General features: G+C 40.2%; 1 protein-coding gene across 3 annotated transcripts in view; it reads right to left on the reverse strand.

Moving 5' to 3' along the window:
- Positions 1 to 1,009: 1,009 nt before the first annotated feature.
- The window catches only part of PLCH1 (phospholipase C eta 1), a 174,856-nt gene continuing 148,905 nt past the window's right edge, over positions 1,010 to 26,960 (reverse strand). Inside the window, exons 12-23 of one of the 3 annotated variants that reach the window (XM_034997524.1) lie at positions 23,032 to 23,103; positions 19,870 to 19,961; positions 18,572 to 18,669; positions 15,410 to 15,589; positions 15,211 to 15,318; positions 14,089 to 14,213; positions 10,845 to 10,929; positions 8,434 to 8,580; positions 8,123 to 8,202; positions 6,554 to 6,613; positions 5,775 to 6,129; positions 1,010 to 3,403 (exon numbers count right to left, since the gene is read on the reverse strand). In XM_034997524.1, coding sequence (XP_034853415.1) covers positions 1,320 to 3,403; positions 5,775 to 6,129; positions 6,554 to 6,613; positions 8,123 to 8,202; positions 8,434 to 8,580; positions 10,845 to 10,929; positions 14,089 to 14,213; positions 15,211 to 15,318; positions 15,410 to 15,589; positions 18,572 to 18,669; positions 19,870 to 19,961; positions 23,032 to 23,103 — 3,486 coding nt within the window. In that variant the 3' untranslated portion in view covers positions 1,010 to 1,319. The remainder of the gene's footprint in view (positions 3,404 to 5,774; positions 6,130 to 6,553; positions 6,614 to 8,122; positions 8,203 to 8,433; positions 8,581 to 10,844; positions 10,930 to 14,088; positions 14,214 to 15,210; positions 15,319 to 15,409; positions 15,590 to 18,571; positions 18,670 to 19,869; positions 19,962 to 23,031; positions 23,104 to 26,960) is intronic. The other 2 variants (XM_034997536.1, XM_034997531.1) reach the window with 2 other exon arrangements.

The raw sequence follows: 26,960 nt of genomic DNA on the forward strand, positions 1-26,960 counted from the left end.
ATTTCTTTTCAAGTCACCTTACAAATATGGTCTTTAAAGCCTAATGAAAACACTCAGAGACATAAATTGCTGCTTAAAACTATCCCCTGTAGAAACTATCTCTTCTTCTGCAAAGAGATGAAAAGGAAAATAGTTCTGAGTGCTCTGGGTCCCTTACTCAGCAGTCATCGTATGAACTTCAGTTGGAAAAAATATTCACCAAGTGCTTAAAAATCTGCTTTAATTATATTTCCATGAATTCCAAGAAGAACATCATTGCAGTTAATATTACAAAAAAGCAAAGAGGGACATCTGAACATGCAATAAAAAAATGGATTCACAGTGAAAATAATGTATGTTGGTACTAAAATATAGTTACTCGGCTCCATGAAGGGAAAAGGTTTCTTCTAATTATCTATTTACTTGGATTTTATTATGAGAAAATATTTTTTTTTCTTTTTTTTGCTTGACAGCTTTGGGGGGGTTTCTAATCTGTGCTACTCTTACTGTTAATGTCTGACAGAAGTCCCTCATTCGGAAAGCCATGATTTGCAGTCTATAATTTAATCAGAAAATTCAAAAGTACAACAAATAGCTTGGCGACTGTGTTCTTGTTACATACAAAGCCATTAGCAAAAATATGTAACAAAATTTATGTAAAACAAACAATTTTGTCTTTATATACAGAAGTCTGCTTTATCCTCATACCCTCACAGCCTACTCAAAAATGAGAGGGTGTGTGTTGGCGGGGGAGGGGGGCGGGGCCGGCAGCTACCAATCTCCTTTGAACTCATTCTGCACGGGGTAGAGCAATCTTAAAAGGTAGGGTAACTATTTCAATCTTCTTTTAACTGAGTTATAAAAATGCATCTGGGCTTCTCAAGGAAGACGGAAAACTAGGAATGATGATAATGGCTTTAAAATAAAGAATTTATCCCTTTGTCCTTTGCAAAGTTTCTTAATGACCTCAACAATTAGTAAAACTGAGTACATTTGTGACTGTGATCTAAGGACTGAGAGTAGAGAGTGTGGTGGGGAAACAGACGGACATCGTAACCCAAGCTGCGGAGGAGTTTCACAACCAAGGCATGCATGCACATATTTCATACTGAGAGCGTTTACACTTCAGGGGAGAAAGATCATACGCACCAGGGAAACGGCACCCCGATCTATATATACAAACGCAGAAACAGGAAGAACACATGGAGTCAAAGGGAGACCAAAAATACAAGTTTAAAAATACATTTTAAAATCATTTCAAAGCCAAGACCATGTTTACTGAAAACTCTGACAATTCTACAGAATACCTTGTAAACATTGAAAATGCAGCTTTATGCAATTCACAGTCTCAAAAGAAAATAAATTTCTGGTTTATCCTCACTGTTGGGCTCGGTCTGCAAAATGGAATCACCGGAACAAAACGGGTCGCCGTAGCCGGGGCGCAAGGCGGCGCACGCCCCCTCCGGGATGCCGCGGCCTTCCACGCCGCCCCCCTTGCTGCTGCGCAGGTAGCCGGCGATGTACGAGCCCGTGGAGTGCCGGGTGCCCGCAGGCAGGGGCGCCGACGGTTTGTTTCGCAGAACCACTCCGCCCGCGTGGCTGGGGTGGACGCCCTTCTGCTTGTTGGCTTCCTGCTTTTCCCTGGCACGGCTGGCAATGTTGCGCACTCGGCTCTGGCTTCTGGATGACAGCTTTCTGACCAGTGCCCTGGGGAACTGACTGCCATCCTGCTTTGAACAGAGCACCTGACAGCCCTCTTCCTGGTCAAAAGACACAAGCTTCCGCAGCTGCTCGGTCAGGGCGTCTATGGGCTCTAAGGACTTTGTCTTCGCAGTCACGCCCTTCTTGTCCCTAATGCCAGTTGTAACAAAACTCTTACTAATACACTGGTACTTGCTTTCAAAGTTGCAGGCGATGTCCTCTGATGTTAAGTCCCCCAGACTTTTGGATTTGCAAGGGCTGGGCAGCTTCAGAGCAGGCAGAGGAGGATGCGTGGGCTGCTTGGGCGCAGGGGCATGCATGCCTTCATCACTAGACAGGGGCACACAGGTCTGGTTCATTTTTGCGTCTGAATTTGAGCAGTTGTTGTGCATAAAACCAGCGCCCTGGTAGGCTAGACAAGAAATACTTTGATTTTTGACATCTTGAATATTGTTGAATATTTCAGAGACAGAAGGGTGGAGAGTCTCTTTACAGTAGCCATTTCTCAAACCTCTTTGAAAATGTTCCGCCACATCCTGACCATACTGTGGTTTTAAAGGAGAAGCAGGGTGACTTGCATCCTCTCTTCTATATTCATAGGTTGTTAGGGACAGATTTTCTGAGTCCCCATCCATTTCCACGAGACTGCTCTCGGCAGAATTTAAACAGACGGTGGTTTCAGCCATTACATCCTCCAGTGCCAAGTCGGTGGAAGTGATAGGGCTGTGGTTCTTCAGCATTTCCCATTCTTTGCCATTGGTGGGACTTTTTGGTAACCAGCAGTGAGAAGTATTAGAGGACCCAGGCAGGTGGTTTTCCACAACCCCTGTCTTGGCCTTACCAGGAAGGCTGTCATCTGGTTTGGCTCTAGGGACAGGAGTGCAGGTAGTTTCACAGACTGCATGTGTTGAGTGTTTGGAGGTCTCAGGACTTGAGAATGCAATCAGGGCAGGAGATGAGCACAGGAAGGATGACTTGGGTTTTCCTGTGGAAAAGTCATGCTTGAAGGGAATCTTTCGGTCCAAGGTGGGCAAGGGGGGATGACTTGACGTGACACTGGTGCTATGGAGCTGAGAAACAACTGTGAGGTTGGCCTGATCACGGGGCTCCTCAAACTGGCCAATCAGTGCTGAGATGGAACTGCCCGGCTCATTCTCATTGGTTAACGTGACATTGTCAATAAGATGGGAAATGTCACTCTCCTGCAGAATGGCAGTAGAATGTGAGGCAGGTATGTCAGAACAGAGCGTAGAGACATCTGACAAAGAAAAGGATGTTGCAGCTCGGCCCTTAACCCAATTCCCTTCCAAGTTCTTAATCTCCAGATTGCTCTGAGAAAAAATGCTTCCTGACAGCGTGCTTTTTTCTTCCACAAAGCCCCCAGCATTCCCATTTGCCTTGGTTTTCACACCGCGTGGACCCTGTGTTAGGGTAACTGTAGGATCAGGAGCCAAATGCTGCCTTGGGGAGAGGGATTTGCTGGGGCACTCCTGTTCCTGGCCATCACTTGATACATTTGATTTGGTTCTCCCACCCTTAAGACCTGGCACTCCCAACTGTTCTCCTGGGATTGGTGTGTTGGCAACAGAAATGGTGGAGTTCCCTTGGCCAATCTCTTTGTGGAGGAGGGCGCTAGAGGAAGAGGATAACTTTTTGTTGAAATTTGGAAAATGCTGGTCTTTTATACTTGCCTTCCCTTTTCTTCTTCCATCCTTATCTTCTGCTGAATGAAACAAACAACATTTTAGGTAACATGTATCACTTTTTGTAGGCCCTACAAACACTCATGTTTGTCTTCAGACAGACAAATGGAGAATGTAAGTCTGTTACATCGTGACAGGATATAGTTATGGATTGCAGAGGTTTGCAACAAAGTGTCTGTGTGATGAATAAATGGTAAAATATATTTATAGGAATTTCACTGAAGCTTCCCTTTGAGTATCTATTACATCAGCTAAGGATGTAATATTCATTGTCAAAAAAAAAATGTCAATGAGTTACCATACTTTTACAGTGAGGATTACCTTAAGTTGTTTCCTATTCAGATTTGTACTACACAGAAGCATGGCAATAAAAATAGAACAAGACAGTTCTGTTAAACAAAGTATTGTGGTACCTGTAAGCAAGATACTACAAGCTTTCAAAGTTACACATGGATTAGTAAAAATCGCAAACCATATTATTAAAAAAAAAAAAAACACTTTGGCAAAAGAACTAATTTAATCAGTTTCTAAAGCAGATTGGAAGGTGCAACAAATGTATTAAAATACCAGTATCTATTGACTTCGAGATGTAAAAATAAAGATGCGGTCACCAATTCTATGCCGTTGTTAATATCTAATTTTTTTCTTAATCATATTTTTGTTTTTAATACACGAATTTCATATTGCATTCTCCCCTAAAAGAGGCAGTAAGTTACCAGGCACAGTATGGAAATCTATAAAAACACACAATTCACAGGAATTTGGGGTACCCCATTATGCTTAGGATAATGCTAAGACAATATCAAATGTTCAATTATTTTTGCTCTAATTATTTTAATTGTTTTTTTTTTAATGTTTTCAGTCAGGATACATAAGAAAGAAGAATTTATTTAACTTATTAAATATCTTCCTAACTAAAGAAAAATTCATCATAAAAAGTTTGATAAATCCAAAAATTATAAAGAAAAATATTAAATATCTTATGATGTTACCACTCAGAGATAGCTACTTTAAGCTCTTTTAGAGGGACAGAATTATATATGGAATTTTGTATTCTGTATTTTCTCCACTTATTTTTTTTCCTATGCTATAACTTGAATCATTGCATGGCTTTGTTTGTTATATATTTACCACAAGTCTCATATAATATAAATGAGAATGACAAACTTATAAAGTTGTTAAAGGGAGGAAATATGCATCAACTCAATAGTGCTTTCTGGATTAAGCAGTATTTCTTTCTATTGAGTAGAACTTTATTCTCTCCCAAAATGGGATTTTGAAATAAACTTAAAAGCACATATTTCATCTCTTCTCTGACACTGCTCTTAGCAAGTGTTCAAACTTTTAAACTTCCTTTTTCTCTTCAAATAAGCCATTCAAAAATTCATTTGTTTCCCTAGAATATCTTATAATAAAAATCAATATAAGCAAAATGGAGCTTGTGAGAAAATAGAACATTGAAATTTAGACTGTATGATAAAAGGAGAATTTTCCTAAAGTAAGCAGGTATCACATTATATTTGTCTGAGATGATCCTGATTTAATTAAAACACTTGTTGTGAAGACATCAAATGGACAGAGTTTTGGTACTTCCATTACCAAAGGCAGGGGCAAGAGTCACTAACACAACTCAGGAGCTCTCTGGTACCTTGCAAAGCAGGCATTATTCTTTATCAAGTTCTTGGTATGAGTGAAGCATTATGCTCAGATTAGGGGAAAAGACAAGTAAGGCTTGATCTGTATGCTGAGGAGACTGTAACTAGACAGGCGCCGAGGACATGCTTCCTTCCCTGTCAACATGCAGGGATCGGGGAAATGGGGCCATAGGAAAACATCGCCTGAGCTACCTCTTGAGGAAGCAAAGATTTCTCAAGTGAAGAAGATGGCTTGCTTTTAACATCTGACTTGACTCCTTTCTCCATAAACATTTCTAATCATGGAAATGTGTTATATGTTGGGGAAAGAAATACAACTCTATTCAATTAAAAAAACAAAACAAAAACCAATATAATTCTATTTAACCTCAGAACAATCAGTAAATATTACACCCACTTGGAAAACCAAGATCTCTGCTCCTGTTTTGCCTGTTTCACCTCCCTCGAAGGCACCTCACAGAACCCCGGGCTCCATACCTTCACACCTGATTGTCCCCCTTAGCCCTCACTATCAATTTCAAATGTCGATGTTATTTTAAGGCTTTAGGTGACTAGGAAATAGTCTTTCCCCCTCTCCCTGAAGTTTAAAATCTGGTCTAAAGCTAACATGAAAAATTATTTATTTTTTAGTATATTTTTACTTTGACTATAAAATGTCAACCAGGTCATAATGGTAATCGGGGACCAAAATATGGCTTCGAAGGAGTTATTCTTAGGGAAACTTAAAGCATCTTACCCAGGGAGTGTTCTTTTCCTTCCACGTCTTTTGCTGTTGCAGATATAGGCAGTGACAAGGCCCCCAGAAGACTTTTGTCAACAGGCAAAGAGACAGGGCGCTCTTGCAAACTCCGCGTGGTCCTCCTCAGGACACCACCTTGATCTCTTGAAGCCTCAGACACAGAATCCTTTATCTCTACCATTTCCTGGAAGCCCATTCTGCTCTTTTTTCTGCCTTTGGCCGGAGCACTGGCTGTGCGTCTCAGAATCCGATCTCCAATCGATCGTTTCCGAACATAATGGGAATTGTTTTCTGATGAACCGTGCCTGGGATTCTTATTGAACAATCCCTTCAGACCTTGGAGCTGTCTGTTCTGAAGACAAAAAAGGAGGAAGCGCGGAGTTAAGCCAATCCCACTGTGTCAACGACTTGCCTTTTAAATGACAGCTCCATGAGAAATGGACGCAAAACAAAATTGTACAGCCATTGAAGGCTATTCAAACCAAGAAAACGGCAGCCCACAGCATGTCTGCACAACATCATGCACGCCTTATTGACCTTATTTTGTGAGGAGGCAGCCTCCCCTTTTTGCAACCAAGCTTCCTACCCGGAGATGACAAGGTGATAGGAAGAGTTTCCACACTTAACAGACTGCTATGAGCTTCAGCCACCTTAAAGCAACAGATGCATGTTTCAAAGTGGGAAGCAAGAAATGGAGTGATATGAGAGAGCATGCCGCCATAACCATTTAAAAAGAAATATGTCAGCAAGAACAAGGCACCATGCTGAGAAACTACCTTTGTAGCTCCTAGAAAGTGCAATATAGTATAACTGGGGTTGAGTATTAAAGGGCTCCACTGCAAGGGAAGAAAACAAAACACAACAGAACACAATTTGGGCTCATTCAAGAAAGTGGCACAAGTAACAAAAGACAAGAATGCATATGCTTCTATAAACCCTTTCTTCCACCTTCGGTGATTTCTAGTCACAGGTTCATTCGTTACTCAACTCATCACCGCCACATTGCGGTTTATGCATCCCAACCCAAATACACCTTGAAAGTAAAATATAATGTGACTTAGATGTAGAAATCTATTTAGGAGAACGAAATCCTATGGAACACTTTCATTTTCATATTTTAATTCCTTTCTGGCTCAAGGTTTAAATAAATTCTGAATGTTATTGTTTCCTTCAAGCAGGATAAATGCTAGAGATACTACTTAGTTAACCTGGGATCCCTAGAAGTTCAAGAATCATTTTCAGTCATTGACATTTGTGTGCATTTAATGCCAGAGAAAGCATCACAACAAGCAGCACAGGCAGAAACCGAGGACTAAACACTCAAAGTCATAGAATAAAACTTCATTACTCTTAGAAATTAGAATCCTTAGTGCCCCTCCCATACCGACTGCTCTAAGGAGAAACATTATACCCCCTAATTCAGCATGCACTGGTCCACTCCCTAGAAATTGGCTTGTAGTGACAATAATATTAATATTAGCCAACATTTTTGAGCATTTCCTATATGCCAGGCAGGTGGCTTTCTAAGGATAATGTAGTTTTTTATGAGATGGGTAATATTTTTACCCTACCTTTACAGATGAGGAAGCTAAGGCACAGAGAATGTCTATAACTCTATAGGAGAAACCCCAAGCAATGCAGACTTTTCTAATATAGAGCACTGGACATTCCTAGGTGCTAGCCAAGACTCTTACAGTCCCTCCAAATCACACCTGGTCCCGGAAATTCATTCCAGGGACCAAGTCCCCAATTACGTGGCATGACTAAAGGACAGCCTATTGATTTGTAAACCTCAAATGAGTTGTGTAATGAAGAGAGTCGCATCAGGAGAAAACTAGAATACATTTTTGTAGTCTATTACTTAAAAGAAAATCCTTATAACGCCCTTAAAAGTCCTGTGGGTGGCCTTAGATGCATTTGTGGAGTTCTAGGTTTTCAGCTAAATACAATGGCACCAAATGAATGAATCACTAGCTGGAATCACAGTCCGGTTAGTACTGGTAATCTGTCAGACATCTGAGACGCCCCATTTCCTGCTGCAGCCGGCTAGGTCTTCTTAAAATAAAATTCAATGTTTAAGTATATATTTACTCTTGTAGTGAAACAAAGGACCATCTGAGAGATTAGCATTTTCCACACCCCAAAACAAGGGAAGGAGCACATATGGACCAGGACAGGACCTGACAGGCTTAGCACATGGGGCTCGCTGGGCTTCTCCCTAGTTTTCTGCTAAAGAACAACTTTGTCAAGATGTATGTGCCTTTTAAGTGATTAGTCAAAAAAATAACTTTGATAAGGACCATATTATTGTCACATGTGGCTTTAAGCCCTACAATCTTTCTCACCTTTCCATAGATTTCATTGATTGTTATGTGGACAAATATAGATGCTTCTGTCAGTCCTTCCAAATAGACATGCCGGTAGCCTGAGAAAATCAGAGAAAATAGTTTCCTTTAACTTGGACTTACATTTGGCTTTCCCATGGGTGCAACTAAATGAAGTATTTGACTTTACTATAATTCTTTACATTTCACAAAACATGTTAACACTCATATAACACATATTTTACATATCATATATATCACATATCATATATTAAACCTTCCAAAGAAAACTGAATGGTCAGCCTAGAGAGGAAAGGCCAGCCCCTACCTACCAGGCACTAAGCTGCTGAAGGTCACGGTTCTTTGTCCAACAAAGTCTCGTCCAATTGGATCATGATCCCACACCAGGAACCGAACCAAAGCTATGTCTGGCATGTGTACTGTAAATGTCAGGGTTTCTTCCCACACAGGGTTAAATCCTCAGAGAAATAGGAAGAGAAAAATCAGAAAAGCAAAGGGCTTGACTAAAAATGAATTGGCAGCAACATCTGCAAAGCAGACTGAAAATTGCTTGCAATGGTTATTAAACTCGTGAAGATGACCAAGCCACTCCAGGATACCTTACTGAAATAAAGTCTTCAAATTCGCCCCATTGCTAGAAAATAATTGGTAGGAAGATTGCCTGTAAATGATTACATCAATTCTAACAATCTTTGATGCCCAAATTGCATTGTAGGGGAAGTTCCTTTAGGCAATTTCAGAATGCTTCAATAAGCTCAAAAAATATCTTTAATAGTGATCTAAGAATAATGTTTTAGCAAAAAAAAAAAAAGTAAGAAAGAGAGAAAGAGAGTTCCCACCTTGCCAGAAAAATAAAGAATCCTGCTTCTCACCCACAAAAGATTCTACTGCCATGAATATTTTATAAGGTGCTATGTAGGTTTCAATGCTGCTACTGTACATATAGCATCTTATTTAATTCTTATAGCAATCCTCTAAGGATGGCAAGGCAAGGTTTTTGTGGTTTATTTTCTAATTAAGAAAAAAATACATTATGATTAGCTTTCAAAACTATATAATTTTTTAAAAAATTACAAAAGTAGCAAATGCTTTTTTTAAAGTAAGAAATGCAGGTATTTATAAGTCATTTTGTAGTTGAGAAAATTGATAGGCAGAGAAAATAATGCACCTAAGGTCACACAGCTAGTTACAGAGCCAAATTAGACTGTGCACTATTGTTTTCTAGTGCCTTCCCATGAAGCAAGACCTTAATACATGGAAGATATATTTTCATAGCTATTGAAAATAAATAGAAAGATATGTAATTCAACTCATATTCTGAAAGGTAAAAATACATTTATTTCTTGATAAAATTTTCTTGGATAAAGTAATTATATAAACTGATAAAAATTCAAGTACTCTCTAAGTTTGTTTTTCTCTTCTAAAAATGAAAATAAATTTTATTAAATACATGTATTCAGGAGGCATCAGCTACTTAATCTTACTTTAAAATGCCTCAGCTAAGGAAATAATTATGGACTGAAATCACTGAAATGTCCCTTCTAAACAAGAGAAGAGATTGTGTTTTTGTTACCTTAGTAATGACTTCTCAATTACTTCTGAGACAAAAAACAAACAAACAAACAACAAAAACAAAAACAAAACAATGCCCATTGGTGGGAAAATGCAATATAGGAAGTCTGCTTCCTTTAAGCATGTTATTTCCTAAAGTAATAGGTTTATGCTACTCTTGAATCCCCAAAATCCTTTCCTTAAGTTAGCACTTAGAAAAACTCCTCTTAATGGGGCGCCTGGGTGGCTCAGTTGGTTGAGTGTGACTCTTGATTTTGGCTCAGGTCGTGATCTTGGGGTGGCGGAACTGAGCCCTGCATCCAGCTCACACTCAGTGCGGAGTCGGCTTGAGACTGTCTCTCCCTCTCTTTCTGCCCCTCCCCCTGCTCATGCTCGCGCTCACTCTCTCACTAAAATAATCTTAAAAAAAAAAAAGAATCTGAAACTAGTGATGTACAAAATGTTGGCTAATTGAATTTAAATTAAAAAAAAGAAGAAAAACTCTTCTTAAGGTCTCACTATGAACCTCTAATTTCTTAAATGTTTTGAAGACTGTGGTTTAGATTTAGAGTATTAATGACTAGAGATTGAGAAAAATAGGTATGCCATAATGTTTGTCAAATGTATGAACAAACACCATGAGGCTTAGGTTAAGAAAGCTTTTTTTATATCATGGCCAGAATACAAGAATGCCGCCCAACCACCACATGGACATATTAAGAAGTAAACTTGCCCGAACATGCTACACTTGCCTTTATAGAGTTTTACACGTTCCAGAAAAAAAATGAAAAATAATCAAGACATACAGGCATCATGAATGAGAGCTCTAAAGTAACTTACATCATGAAAATAACAATATAAAAATGTAATGGAGGCATTTTCCTAAGTTTTAACCCAGCCCTTTAAAATATCATTAATTCTCCTCATTAGAAAAAAAGTTTTGCTTCAAAAGCAAAGAATTTAAGAGCCTAGATTACAAATCCACCAAAACATACCATGCATCAATCCCACATTTACTCAGTTTTATGTGTTTAAAAGACTAACATAAACTCAGATGGCAGTTATGAATCTTAGGGATCTGTTTCTCTTCTACGTCGACAAATTTTTCTTTTTCAGTGCAAATTTTATTTCTAGAGCCTCTTGATTAAAAGGAAACAGATTATCATCTTACCATTGTCATCTACAACACGGGTTTGATCTTTACAACAATCTACTGGCAATCCAATAATTTCAACTTCAACAAAAGGATCAATGATCTATGTAAATAAAGAGAGGGTATTATTACAACCAACACATTTCTATATGTGTGTTAATTAATTTGAGAATATTGGCCAAAATGTCCACATTTCAATAGTAACCCATTTTATTAGGTGCTTACTAAGAAAGAGAAACTGTACAACAGATTTAGGTATATGAAACAGAAAAACAAAGATTAAGTTTTAGTTTGCCAATATTTACTGATACTACAGTTTTATCCAATGAATGTACAACTCCATTTCAAGGTATATATCTAACAGAAATGAAAGCTTTTGTCCATGCTCAGAGCAGCTGTATTCATAATAGTCACATACTGGAAACAACCTAAATGTCTATCATGAGTAGGATGGATGAATCTTGGATTATTCATTCAATGACTACCATACAATAATGAAAAAGAAAAAGTTCTGCAACATAGACATAATGTTGAATAATTCATACATAAAAGGGTATATACTAGGGGTACCTGGCTGACTCAGTTGGATGAGCATGCAACTCTTGATCTTGGGGTTATGAGTTGAAGCCCCATGTTGGGTGTAGAGATTACTTAAAAAAATAAAATCTTAAAAAAAAAAGAGCATATACTATAAGAGTCTATCTACATAAAGTTTGAACACAGACAACATTAATCTGTTGCGATAGGGGTTTGTGTTTGATTTGGGGAGTTGGGAATAGATATTTACTGGAAGGGTGAATGGAAGACTTCTGGGGGGTTCTCAGATGCTCTGTGTTGCATAATAATTAATCAAGCTATGCACATCTGATTTGTTCACTTTACTGTATTTAAATCGTGTACTATAATGTAACTTAAAAAGTATCAAAAAATAACAAGATTAAAAAGGAACCCATAGAAAAAATGAATGCTTAGTCTTCCTTCCCACCTCCCCCACATTCCCTCCCCTCCAGGAGAAGGGACCCTGCTTTGTTGGTCATTTGTAAGCTCTCTTTTATCATGCAAGTTCTGAATAACAAGCAATGAAAGACTGAAACCTTAAGAACCCAGAAAGAGCTGATCTAAAAGTGTAAAAGAGAGAGAGTTACGAAGTCTGAGAAAACGTTTTAGGAATTTGAAAGTAAGGAGAATATGGAGTTTTGGGGGGAGCTTCAGGGAATAAGAGCTAGAAGTACGTTGGAAAAACATGTTGAGAACATTGGGTGAATACACATATTTTTTGCTTACTAAATAAACCATGAAGTTTACTCATTTTCAATTAATCATTTGATGCTAGAAGTTCTTCCTTTCAGTAGAACCCTGTGGTAAAACTGGACCACTGGGTATCTCAGATTTTGGGGGGCAGCTAATGAGGATGACTTCTGTTCATAAGGAATTCAAGAGGACCACAGGCTTGAAGAGTAACTTCCTCCTTCAAAACTTGGCTCCTGTGTTGCCCGAGGCAAACTATGTACCTATGCTTCAGTTTCCTCATCTGCAAACCTAAGACCCCAGTATCAGCTTCTTCAGACTGTAACCTCCATGAGATGCTGGAAGAACGGAATTGGATGGGGGCAAATATATTTCTTTTTATTCCAATCATGAAGAAGCAATCAGGTAAATTCAAATGGAAGGACATTCTGAAAATAACTGCTTGGACATTTTGTAAAATGTCAATATCATGAAAACAAAATAAGAAAGGTAGAGAACTATTCTAGATTTTAAAAGGACCAAAGAGTAATGACAACTGAAAGCAATGTCTGATCCTTCATTGGATCCTTAATACATAGAGAAAAAAAGAAAAAAGAAGAAGATATAAGGACAATTTGGGGACAACTGGAGAAAACTGAATATAGATTTTATATTAGATATTATATCTATATTAAATGTCATGATTGTATTGTGGTTATAGAGGAGAATGTTCTTATTCTTAGGAAATAAATGCTAAAGTACGTAGGTATTTAGGGGTCAAGATGTCAACAACTTATTCTCAAATGACTCTACAAAGAAATGCAAATATATGTATATATGTGTGTATAATTTTTGAATTTTGTTACATTTGCTTCATCTCTCAGGTATGTGTGTATCCATATATATACACAGACATATACACATCTACACATGAAAGAGAGAGAAAGCAAATATAACAACATTTAGTTATTTTATTGGTGAATCTAGATGCTGGAGCAATGGCATTAATTTTACTATCCTCACAAGTTTTCTGAGGTTCAAAAATTTTCAAAATAAAAAGTCTGAGAGAAAAAACAGGAAGTGAGTCTTCATTTTTGCAGACAGTGAAGAAAAGAAAAAAATAAAAGAAGGGGTAAGGTTACGTTTTCTGATACTGTCCAAACAACTGCTCTTGCTACTAAGAGGAGGACAGAATGGAGGCAGGGAGACCAGTCAGCTCCGCGGGGCTACCTCAGCAGAACTGATGAGAGACAACAGGGGTGTGGATTAGGCTGGAGGCAACAGAGGTGGAACGAACGATCCCACATGAAGCTCCTACTTTCTGAGGAGTAGGACACAGTGCCATCTGTTGAAGATGAAAAGGAAAGTGATGAGAACACCCATTTGAGGAGAGAGAAGGCTGGAAACAGCCCCTGTGGAGAATGGGATCAAAGGCTGACAAAGTGAAGGGGACGGTCGCATAGCATCACGGGTCAGCTAAGATTTGCAACAAAGAGTTTATGGTGGAACCCAACAGCAGGGCTGTGTGGTGTCCCCACTCAACGTTCAAGAACCAAAAATGCTGGTTTAACAAGTAGGAGTGGCAAGGAGCCTTAGGTGATAAACCACTCCTGAGAGGAACGACATGGCATGCCTCCCAAATAGATGATGTACCACATTCCAGAAGGAACTGTCAATGCTTTGCCAATAAGTCAGTTGATATCTGATCAGCTGAGGTCAGTACTCATTTACAAACACATACAGAGAAAGAGAAAACTCTGAAGATATTTCAGATAAAATGTAAACACAGTGGCTCAGTCATTAAGCGTCTGCCTTCAGCTCAGGTCATGATCCCGGGGTCCTGGGATCGAGCCCCACGTCGGACCCTTGCTCAGTGGGAAGCCTGCTTCTCCCTCTCCCACTCCCCCTGCTTGTGCTCCCTCTCTCGCTGTGCCTCTCTCTGTCAAATAAATAAATAAAGTCTTTTAAAAAAATGTAAACACAATAAAATAATCATAATCATGTAATTAACCACTTGGTCATACACATGGCTTACCTCGCCTCGGTCTCCAAACATGGAGTCTGGAGGTTTGGGGAGTTGCTGTCCACTGATCACTTTCAAAATGAGCTGCTTTTTGGGGTTGGCAGGAAGTGGATCACCAGAGAAAGGGTTGAAAGTACCTAAGCCAAGTAAAGCAGAGGTTAAAATCTGAGGTTGGTAACATGGGAGAACACACACACACACACACACACACACTCCAACAAATACAGTGTTTCTTGGAGCAAAGAAATGATCACATAACTATCAGTGTGGCTTTTACCTGGAGGCAATGCTAGCTGGCATTTTCTATAGCTGGGGGTTGTTGTGAGAATCCATGCTCCCAAAGGCAAAGGAATGGGTCAATTTAAAGTGTCTGTGGTGCAATTATCCATCATGGCGATGGGGAAGAGAGGCATTTTCTTGGAATGCCAACAGGGTAGAGAAGGGGAGCAGTTATGTCAGATTCAAATAATTTTCTAACTCAAACTATTGTAGGTATATAGAGTGATTATAACAAAGAGAAAGAAGACCTGAAACGAAGTCAACAGCAGAGCAAGAAAACATGCAAAGCCTAAAATCCTGAAGGAACATCTGTCAACACTTCTTTACCTGAATTGCTAAAAATCCAACTTGGAAAATTTTTAAAGAATTTTCAAGAGCAGAACCAAAAACAAGTGTTTTTTGATTTAACACTACATTATCTTTTCCCTGTTGTTAGCACTGTTTTATAATTGGACTACACTGACTAAAAGAGCTTGATAAAATTGTTTCAGGTGGTATTTTAATTTTGCTAGCAGGTTTCAGACTCACTGAAAGACAGGACTCAGACCTTACAAGGCAGTACAATTTATAAGTAATGCCCAGTGAGTATCATGCTGGGGGCACTGGGTCTCAGATGACAATCCATTGCTATTCGTGTCCCTCTTCAGGTGCATAACCTCCCAAGAGAACATTCTAAACGTCATGCTACCCAAATGTTAAATAGTTGTGACAAGAGTTGTAATTTACATGCCAATACCTTCACCTATCTCCTTTTTAAAAAATTATGTTGCAAAACACTGGAGTATCACATTTTCCAGAGAGACCCCTCAGTAAGATGCCTGCAATCAGAGAGATGACTATGAAGTGAACACGCACCTTTGCACATTTGCTGGGGTTTGAGGACGTACCCACAATTGCCATTTGTCTTGAACTTGGCTCGATTTAATTGCATCATTCGCCCCTCAGACTGGTAGTTCAGTGCCACTGCGCAAGTTCAAAGTTTGAGAGAATTAGGCAAGAAAGCAGCATGGAGTCAGGACATACAGAGAACTGCTGCTTCCCGAGGCATACACACCTAGCTGGCAACCCGCATTCCAGTAGGGCAGAGGGTTGAAGTTACTGGAATCAATGCGGTAGGCGGAGGGGTAAATCCTTGTGAGCTGCTTTTGGTTATAAATCATGAACTGCTCCGATTTCTGCTGAACCACCTGATGTGCTCTTGTTTCACTAAATGATAACACGTTTCCTGTGGTTCCTGGCAGTTTTTAATAAAGAAAAAAAAAACATGAGAACCTCAGTCAAAAACCACCACTCACAAAAGACTTTTTAAGACATCAGATTATATCCATAATAAAATGCAGAGCAAAAGAGTGAATTCAACCAGAGTAGGAGTAGCTTCTGACCAAGAAAGATCCAGAAAATCCCATTCTTGGGACTCTTTTACCATTTTGAGGTCAAATCTGCGCTGCTCATCTTGCAAGGATAACTGCATATTTCTGAGTCCCATGTTCTCCCAGGAATTCAATCATCTCGCTAATTCATGTCTATCTGGCTAGTATGAAGAGGGCTGGCAGAAAAATTATTTTTTAGGGGCATGATTCCAACAGAATATCTTTGCCAAAGATATAGACAGTCATGGATAAATAGAACTATGTAACTTATTACTATGTGACTTATTCCTGACAACAGGGAGACATTCATTGAAGGCATTCATCTAAAAAGCACACATTGTGAAGCACATATTAACTGATAACGTTCAGGGTCCAAGAAAATAAAAGACCAATTCCAAAGGAGAAAAACTGAATTTTACTGTTAATTTGAATAGAATTATGAAACCAGACAAAAGTTTTTGGGCAAAAGGAATAATAATAGAGAAAGATTTTAAAAGAGCATTATACAAAAATAAAATCTCAGAAACAAGAACAATCATCCACCATCCATATAAACCATGGACAAAATAAAGGGAGGTAAAAGAATAGGAAGCCTATATTAAAGTTTCTGCTTGGACTATCATCAGGCGGTGTCAATCCAGGGCCAAGGAAGCACCAAATCTGAGGGTCATGATGGAGTTAACCTCCAAGCATTCAATACCCCACACTTTTCTCCCAAACCCATTTCTATAATGCCCATACCACTCCTACCCCTTCACCAAACACCCTCACCCCACCCCCAAAATGACCACTCATATGTCTTCTGGACCTGCTGGAAGAAGCTGGCCCAAATAAAGACCCAAACTTGCCCAGAGCCTCATTCCCATTCCAGTCTTTACTCTGATGAGCGGAGTGTGTCTGAACTCAGACGGAAGGACACGGCTCATGAAGCCAAGGAGTTGAACTATGTAGACTTGCTGGGCCAACTGGACCTCAATTATATCCACCCTGTGCATGTTAAATTGGAGCATACAGTCTCCCAGGGCCCCGGTTGTCCTCAGGACTGCATAACCTTAGACATTAGATGCCAGCCAAATGACCAACAATTACACTCTAGAGATACAACTTGGCATGGTCATAAGTACAAGATGGAGGCACAGAAATTACAGCTTTCAATCTGATGACTTCCCTCATATACACTCTTTCCTTATCGCGTATCACGTATATTTTATTGACATGCTTACTAACACAGTTTACGTTTGTCAAGGAGACTAAAAACAATCTTACTTGCAGATTTTGATGATAGGAGAAAACACACAGTCTTTTTGACAAGCCACAGTTGGGTGCAGTAACATTATAATCAGTGCCACTGTTTTCTCTGTCTCTCCACATAAACATGTACACCACATTATCAGTAAGATGACCTTGCTAGTTAGGCATAGTATCAGTTAGCATATGAATAGATCTGAGTTGCTTTGCTTTGGGATAAGACACGCATTCGTTATTTATTGCTCATTTTGTGGCTATACACACACACACACACACATACGTGCGCGTGACAAAAACTCCTTAAGTTCAAGAGCTAAAGAGTACTCAATATTATTTTCTATTAAGCTGATAGAATTATGGGTTTCTTAAGATATTTAGTAGAAATTATATTCCTTGGGGCACCTGGGTGGCTCAGTTGGTTAAGGTCCAACTCTTGGTTTTGGCTCAGGTCATGATCTCAGGGTCCTGGGATCAAGCCCTGCATCGGGCTCTGCGCTCAGGGGGAAGTCTGCTTGAGATTCTCTCTCTCTGCCCCTCCCCCCGGCTCGTGTTCTCATTTTCTCTCTCTCTCTCTCTCTCAAATAAATAAGTAAATCTTTTTAAAAAATTATATTCCTCTAAACCAAATACACCTTCCACTCCATTAAACCACTCACTGAGTTTATTTTCTAGCTATAGGTAGTTATTATAAGGACAGTTTCTCATGTTCTTGCAAGTGAAATTAATTTTTTTTAATTGTCTCCATTTGAGGAAGGAATCAACACCAAAGGTAAGACAGAAAAAGATACACTTGTGGAAAGGGAAAAACAAAAAAGAAAGATCTGAGGAGAGAATCCTGGAGATTTGTTACAGACATAAGACTCCATACAATGTTTTTCTCCACTAAGATTTGTTGGGAAAATGAGAGATTTTTAATTTACATTTTACTTCCACTAAAATTAAAATTAGATTGAAAAGCCACATGACTGGAGTTTATTTCTATAAGAATTCAGTAACTGAACAAAACCGAAATGAGAAAGGAAGAGGATAAAGGGAAGAAGAGCAGCTAGCTGGAAAGTCCGGGGTAAGAACACTTGTGACTAGGATTTCTCAACGCAACATGATGCGAATAATAGGTGAAAATCAGTGAAAGGATCAGTGCTTCTGAAATTCCTGCCCTTTCTGTTAAAACTTCAATCTGTGGGTTAAATTATCTTCATCAAAGTAAAAATTTCCGATGACAAAATAGTGGAATTTTTGAGGCGTTATTTTAGCTTTCTTCTTTCTTCTGGTCGTTCACACTAGGAACTTCCTTCTGTGACCTGGCCACCAAAGCAGGTCAGGTCTCCATAATTCACGCCTTAGGCAAGACGTTGCTATAATGCATTTGTCTTTACATAATAATGAAGTCTTCCTCTGCCCAGCCAATCAGGTTACCACAGTAATCAATATGGCGCCCACTGTGAGCGAAGCCTTATCCTGGCAGTCAGTTTCCTGACACGTTGGATGATACACAGTTCCAGAAATGTGTGCTGATGATCTGATTAACAAACAATTAGTAAACGGTTGACAAAGAAAGGTCAAGAATGTTTACCCAAGAAGAAAAACTCTCTCCTTACCATCATCCACAATGTCCTGGGCCGCCACTGAGTTTGTATACACCACCAAGTCAGAGAGCTCTCGGCAGAGCTTCATGGTTTTCCTGCGGCGACCCAACCTGTGACACACACAGCCAGGACTCATGTCATTTAGAGCTGGAAGAGGTTTGGGCTTGTGGTTACTCCACCTTCCCTAACCTGCTCCTAGTGGAGCCAGGATTAGAACCTAAGTAAGAGTCCTAGTTCAGCTCTCTTTCCACCACAATACCCTACTCATGTGGTTTTATTCACTGCTCGGCTGAGAATCAGTGCCTTATCAGGTATTTGTGAGTTCTGCCATGAAGGGCTTGATTGCTACCATTCCCCAGGTAGCGAGTAACACCGATGTTCACCAGGCATCTCCTCCACTTTGGCAGGAAGGGAACCGGGACTTCTATTTGAGAACATTCACAGCAGAGGTCTCCTGGAAGGTGATCCCATTCCTTTACTGTAACTATGTATTGAATTTTCTGTACCCTAAAGGTAGGAACCACACACATCCTCTCTGCCCTTACTAGTTACCATGTTATGTATGGACATTCTGTTGAAGCAAAGCAAAATATAAAATTTAATTGAGCACTAAATGTCATCCATTCCTACAAGACCGCTTTATGCTCCTAAGTTCATTTAATTTCAGTCTTTCAATAAAGGCACAAGGGTGTGTGTGTGTGTGTGTGTGTGTGTGCTCGCACTTATCTATGATATAATTTACATTCCTCTGTGACTTTACTGCATACACAAGCTGCCAGAAAATCATCTTATTCATCTCAAATTCTATTGGCAATAATAAAGAAAACAGCAGCTAATATTTTTGAGTCCTTAGTTAATTGGAACAGGGCTTATCAGGCTAAGTAGTTTAATTCCTTTAATCCTCACAATGACCCTAAGAAATTGAAACATATGAGAAGCCTAACTTGTCCCATGTTAGTGGCGAAGGAACAAGAGTTTCAAGTCTGGCTGATTTCAGATATCTAGCTGTTCACATGTGCTCATCACCCATCATCTCCTTCCGTCTCCTAGGAGAACCCCCCAGACTAGCTCCTGTGGCTGCCCTCTCTTCTCTGAAGACACCTGACCACTGTTACAGCTAGCATTTGGGTGCCAGGCGCACAGTGTAAGCCCCTCCATGTGTTATTACCTCATACCCAGTTCCTCTTCCCACGTCCTGCTGCACTGAGCACTTGGCCTTGTGATCCACTTCTCTAGCCACATACAACTACAAGAGACAAGCTGAAGAGGCCCCAGGAGTCTAAGCAAGACACGTGGAGACACATTCTTACCTGTACAGCTGGCCAGTCTCCTTGCCAGGATTCTGCTGTGTGTCCTCCTCGTCATCAGTACTATACGACTTAGACCGTGATTTTGTGGTTTTCTGCTGGAAAATCACAGTAAACTTAACAACAAACTCACGGCATCAGGTACGTCCACAACATACAGAGAATGGACTGGGCATTATAATATATGCAAAAAGGATAATTACTTGGAAGAAAACAAATTAACCTAATATTGCAGCTTGCCTTACCACTAATAACAAGCAAGTCTATGATCATAATTATATTATAATATTAAGGCAAAACTGAGGGTTTCTTACTGTAAAACTGACTTCTAAGCCACAAAAGATGTGTCTTTTAGAAAGACTATAGGTCATGTATTGAAGGTCTCAAGAGCAGAAGGGTCATAGTTATAATATCTATTCAAATGATTATAAGGGGATAAAATGTTCTTTTATTTAGGAAATTCACTATTCTTGCTGACTTATAAAAGACAGATTTGACAAAAAAGACAAGTAGTAATTTTTTTTATGAATAACTTTTTCCTGCTTTTGATTAGCGTGCACTTAAGTAACTGTCTAAGTCAAACCGCACTTTTGAGATTTTGACCCATTTTAATTTCTACCAACAGAATAAAAATTATTACCCACAGGATTCAGGCTGAAAGGCAGCAGGACTAAAGGCTGTCAGAAATAAAGGCTTTGGAATGATGCTGTTTTATCCCAACACATTAGAGATAACCCCAATATTGGGCAATACATAACAGAAAAAACAAATGATGGGAAGGGACCCTGTAATTGCAGAAAAACTCAGCACCAAAACAACAGCTTCCACAAACAAAGGTAAGATCTTTAGAGGGTACCCTAGACATCTGAGGACTGCAGCTTAGAAAGGAAAAGGGAGCCCACCCCTGCATTACCATGGAACCACATCACCCTCCAGAGTTTCTCTTACTCAACAAATAAAACGCCAAGCCACACTGCTGGCATAAACACAGTCAAGTCTATTTCACTGACAGTACGGCGCCAATTTAGTCTAGAACCTTCTCAGGTGTTACTGATGTTTTGAGAGCCTCAGAGTGCATGGTGTGGAACACCGGCATCTGATGATATCACATTCCAGCTTGGCCTCTCACTAAGCGGGCTAGTTGGCCAACCTCTCTAGCTTCCTATTATGGTTTTTTTTTGTTTTTGTTTTTGTTTTAAGGAAAGGAGAGTAACAACAATTTTAAGGGATTAGTGCTGTGATGATTAAATGAGGTGGTGTGGAAAGTCATTCTGTAAGCTACAGAATATTGACTTTCAACATAAATACTCTTCATATTTATTAAAATAACCCACGGGGCGCCTGGGTGGCTCAGTTGGTTAAGCGACTACCTTCGGCTCAGGTCATGATCCTGGAGTGCCGGGATCGAGTCCCGGGATCAAGTCCCGCATCGGGCTCCCTGCTCAGCGGGGAGTCTGCTTCTCCCTCTGACCCTCCCCCCTCTCATATGCTCTCTCTCTCTCTCTCTCATTCTCTCTCTCAAATAAATAAAATCTTTAAAAAAAATAAATAACCCATAAATAGTCTTGTGGACATTCACTCTTATGATTTGAGGTCTAATCAATTTTAATTCTATCATAGCTAAAGTATTCTTTCATCTTTCAGTGGCTGCATAATTGTCCATTATGTGAATGAATAATGGACTGAAGAAGTCTTTATGGGTGAACATTTTGGTTTTTTCAATTTCTTATTATAACAACTACTCTGTCCAACCTTTTAATAAATTATCCTATTGATGGAGCAAGAAACTCCAGATACAACATTCCTTAAAGTACAAGAAATGGCCTTACAGAAACTTCATGCTTAAAGTTTACCACCCAATAACTGGTTCTTCATATACTATGTTTTACCTTTTTATTGAAGCATAGCATACATGTAGAAAAATACAACAATCTTAAGCATGACGACATTCCACAAAATGATACCACCCAAATGAGGAAATGAAGTATTAGGTGCCCAAAAGCCTTCTGATTCTCCATTCAGTCATTACCTCCTCCCCAAAGCTAACTACTATCCTGACTTACACCTCAGAGATCTTTTTTGCCTATTCTTAAACTTCATATAAATCGTACCAAATTGTATGTACTATCTTGGGTCTGGCTTCTTTTGCTCAATGTCATGTTTATAAAGATATTATTGCATGTAGTTGTAATTTTGTCATTTTCATTGCTGAAAAATATTCCCTTATGTGAATACACCACAATTTTTATTCATTCCACTGTTGACAGACGTTTGAACAGTTTCCTGTTTGTACTATTACAACTAATGCCACTACAAATATTAGGTATATGTCATGAGGCTGAAACACAACGGAACTGGTAAGACATGGTGCATAACACAGCTTTAGATGTAGATGCTGTGAAATAGTGTGAAGCGTTGCACAAATGCACATTCCCATCAGTAGTGAATAAAGTTCGAGTTGCTCAGCACCCTCACTAGCCCTTGGTGCTGTCAATCGTTTTATGTCTGCTATTGTGATGGGTATATATATGGGTATATATGAAATCTCATCATCATTTAATTTGCATTTCCTAGAGGACTGATAAGGGTGAGCACCTTTTCCACACTAACCATTTGGAAATCTTCTTTTGTGAAAGACCACTTAAGTCTTTTGCTCATTAAAAAAAAAAAAAAATACTATGGGGGCTCCTGGGTGGCTCAGTTGGTTAAGCATCTGACCCTTGGTTTTGGCTCAGGTCATGATCTCATGGGGTCGTGGGATTAGGAGTCTGCTTGAAGATTCTCTCCCTCTCCCCCTCCCCCCAACTTGTGCGTGCTCTCTCACTCTCCCTCTCTCTCTCTCAAATCAATAAATTTTTTTAAAAAAATTATGGTATCTTTTGTATTGATTTGTAGGAATTCTTTATATATTCAGGATATAAGTCCTTCGTTGGATACGTGTATCAAAAATACTCTTCCCCAGTATGCAACTTGCTTATTAAGGAATAAGAATAAGAATTTCCTGAGAGGTTCTTAAATTTTAAAGTAGCTTATCAATCTTTTTCTTTTCTGGGGCCCTATTTAAGAAATCTTCAGCTATTCCAAGGTTATGATGATACTGTCCTGTTACTTTCCAGTCTCTTTAAATTAATTGGATTATGTACCTTTGTCACTCTTAATTCATACCTTATGTTTTCCAAAGTTGGTCATGAGGGATCGTCCATGTGATTTCTTTCCATTTTCTTTCACGTCTGGATGCTGAGTAAATAAAACATAATATGACTATTTCTCTTCCTCGCTTGTGTTTTTGCCTTAGTTCTGGTGAAATGGCGGGGAACCCTCTTTGGCTTAGGGTAGAACAAGCAGGTCCCGTCCATTTCCTCCTGTTCCACACCTTCACCACCCCAAAAGTTGTGGAGTCTGCCTCAAGAGAGGGAGACACTGGACTGGAGAAGTGTGGGCACCAACCAGGAGACAGTAACTGCCAACCGCTTCCCCAAACTGGTGTCAAGGGCCTCTCAGGAATGTCCAGCTGTGCCAGTCCCTCTAGTGCCTGGTCACAAGACTCTCCACAGCACAAGATGTATTCTTCTGAATGCCCCGAGCGGAGATAATCATCTTTAGTTAAAAGTAGATTTGATTTTGAAAAATGGCCAAAAGTCTTTAAGAGCCAATTCTGTTGACTAAAAAAATCATCATCATCATCACATTGCTTGAATACTGCTACCTGGGATTGTAAAACATTAAAGATAAATAAAACCCAATACATGTATTAGGTATTAAGATTGTTTTTATTTGCTTAAGCACACCACAGCAGAGCTTATCTGTTCATTGAAATTAATTCCCTCTGTGGTGAGCATCTAGAAGAGGTACGGCAGCCTCCGAAATTTTCCTCATGTGGGTTAATTTTCCCAGGCTAGAGATCTCCTCACTCAAGCCCACCTCTCATTAGGGGAAAGAAAGCCCACCGGGCCAAAGGGGTTTAGGCTCTTTCTCAATTGTCACCCCTAAAAATATGTATTAGCTGGTTCACAGCTAAGGACATGGTATAAGGAGAGATCAGCAGGCCCTAGCCTCCTAGGCCTTCTGGCTAAGAAAGAAGAAGCGGAGATAACCACATAAATGGAATAAATGTGGGTGAGCAAAAGGCCAGGGAGGCACTGATGTATATCCATAGAAACTAATCAAAGATGTAACTGGGAGTGGGGATGGGGAAAGGTTAAGAATTGATTGGGGAAAGAGATAGTTCAGAAAGTGCTGGAGGGGTGGGAGGGGGGTTACAGGGTAATTTCACTGGACTGGTTAATGTCTATTGACTGCCTTTCGAAGATCTACTGAAGCTGATCATTAACTGTTCAAAAACCCTAGAGTTAAGAAGGTAGCCAGATACGCTTTCTAAGTTAGAAGACCCAGTTCTGACACCAAGTAGCTAAATGTCCTTTGTCCATTTGTCCCCTTCTCCTGACCTCAGTTTTCTTACCTGTGGAATGGGAGAGGAATGGATCACTTAACCTCTGAATCCCTTTCTACTTCGAATAGTGCACCTACCAGTCAGGGGACCATGTTATTTATTGTCCAAAACAAACCCTTTGAAGAGTGAAATGAGGCGCTTTTAACAATCACGCTGGGACAATACGTATAAAGCAGGGCTGTCCCATTTAAGTTGAAGGGTATGGTCATCCTATTTAGTAGGCCCCAGTATGCCCCAAGGATTATGCTAAGTGCATTACATATATTCTCATTTAATATATATCTCAACAGTGACTCGTCTTTGTTTGCCCACTGAACCCAGAACCATGTTTTAAAAACTAACAGCAGCGTTAAAAACCTCAACACTTCACAGCCCAGTTTATTAAAGTCACAGGCTCCACGTTATGAGTATAATGCATTCTTATGGTCACCCAGATTGAATGAAAAGTAAAAAATAAGAAAAAGGGGGATGAGTTTTGTTCCACCACATGTTGGAAATTTGAGATCCCTTACCATCTTACCTGATAGGGAAATTATCACTAGGATTTCTTCCATGAAGAGCAAAAGAAGGATGGGTTTAATTTGTTTCATCCCAAATCTCTAAGACCTGCTGTGGCCTGTCCAATTGGAATGACCTAAGATGGAGCAAAGACTTCTCCAAAAGCGTCAGGGGAAGTGGCCGGCCCAGATTAACCAATGAGAGTTCACGAAGAATGAGAAGCAGAAATCAAGGTGAGCTAACCGAATGAGCTAACCAATTTTACAGACATTTGTGTGGTTAAAACTAAGTGGCTGGAAGGGGAGGGTGAAGGGGAAGAAGTTATTGCTATTTATAGAAACTTTTAAGAAAATTCAGAATCATATGATCAACGGTAAGGGCGGTAATACTGTAATTTACATTTCGGTGGCCTCGCCAGTATTCCATTCTGCCTAACATGCAGCGTCCGAGGGGCTGACCTTGGTACCACTTCCAGCAGTAAGTTCCCTGGCATTCACAAGCCAATATTACCCTACATCCTTGGCAAGTTATCGTTCCAGGCAGGACATGTACTCAGGGCCACAGTGATTAGGTGAGGGGTGGGTGTATGAGCTAAGTTGCCCAACCAGAGCTCAGCACAAACTCTAGAGAGTAACCACCAATGCTGAGTCGCCACTTAGATTCAAGCATGGTCACCCCATATGATCCTCCCTCTGCCTGGGGACCCCTGAGTCCCGGAGGGCAGGCGGCAGTAGCAGGGAAATCTGCTGTTAGCGGAGCCAGTGACCCCAAGGGTCTCCTCTAGGCCAGAGTAAGTGCCCTCAATGCCCCGCAATGATAATATCAATAAACCCACCCTTCTTTTTCCTTGTCCACTTCTGACATTTCTATTAGGAAACAGAGTTAAAATCTCAGCTGGAGCCCAAACCATTCATTCCTTCAGCAACTTCATGTAACAAGTCAGAAAAATAATGGTTATTAAGACTGGCATGGTTTTGTCTTCAAGGAATCTATAATCGAGTTGAGAAGATAGATATTGAGCAAATAACTGCATATGTGTTAAAACAAAAAAAACCAGGGGCACCTGGGTGGCTCAGTTGGTTAAGTGACTGCCTTCGGCTCAGGTCCATGATCCTGGAGTCCCAGGATCGAGTCCCGCATCGGGCTCCCTGCTCGGCGGGGAGTCTGCTTCTCCCTCTGACCCTCCCCCCTCTCATGTGCTCTCTCTCTCTCTCAAATAAATAAATAAAATCTTTAAAAAAAAACAAAAAAAACTTTCAGAAAAGAGAAGCTGTAACAGGCTACCATGGACAATATAAAGGGGATAACTAACCTAATCCCAGGCCAAGGCAGGACTCATCTGGGGCATCACAGTGAAGCTGAAATTTAAAAGACTAGGTAGGAGTTAGCAAGAGCAGAGGCAGGAATGGAGTGTTCCGGGCAGAGAGAAAAGAACGTGAGGAAGACCATGACATGCAAACAGTTGTGACTGGTGGGACAATTGTGGGAAGCAGTGTGACAGGGAAAATGAGAAGATCTGAGAGGTAGATAAGGATGCAACGACACAGGTCCTTGAAAGCCTGGTTAAAGAGTTTGTAATTTATCCCAATCATAACGAGAAGCCACTGAAGAATTTTGAACAGCAGAGTGAGTGACATCAGATTTCCATTTTTATTTTTTTTTCTTTTAAAGATTTTATTTATTTATTCATGAGAGATAGAGAGAGAGAGAGAGAGAGAGAGAGAGAGAGGCAGAGGGAGAAGCAGGCTCCCCGCGGAGCAGGGAGCCTGATGTGGGGCTCAATCCCAGGACCCCGGGATCATGACCTGAGCCAAAGGCAGACGCTTAACCGACTGAGCCACCCAGGCGTCCCAGATTTCCATTTTTAAAACATCATGTGAATTTCAGAGTGGAGATCAGATTGAAGGAGGGCAAGAAAGGTCCAGGTGACAGCTGACATTGGCCTAGATGAGGACTCAGCCACGGACACGAGAAGCGGACAGATGGAAGACGCGCTCGGGAGGTCCAGTCAATGCAGCATGGAGGACGACCGGCCGGGGAGAGGTGGGGGTTGCCCCACACGGTGGGCTCGAGCCTTTTCCCTCAGCTGAGCAGGCATGGGGAAGATGAGCCCGGGGCCACTGTGCTTTGTCCTGAGGGTCCCAGT

The sequence above is a fragment of the Mirounga leonina genome, unplaced genomic scaffold (assembly GCF_011800145.1).
Source record: "Mirounga leonina isolate KUSES-001 unplaced genomic scaffold, KU_Mleo_1.0 Mir_115, whole genome shotgun sequence".
Classification (NCBI taxonomy): Eukaryota; Metazoa; Chordata; class Mammalia; order Carnivora; family Phocidae; genus Mirounga; species Mirounga leonina.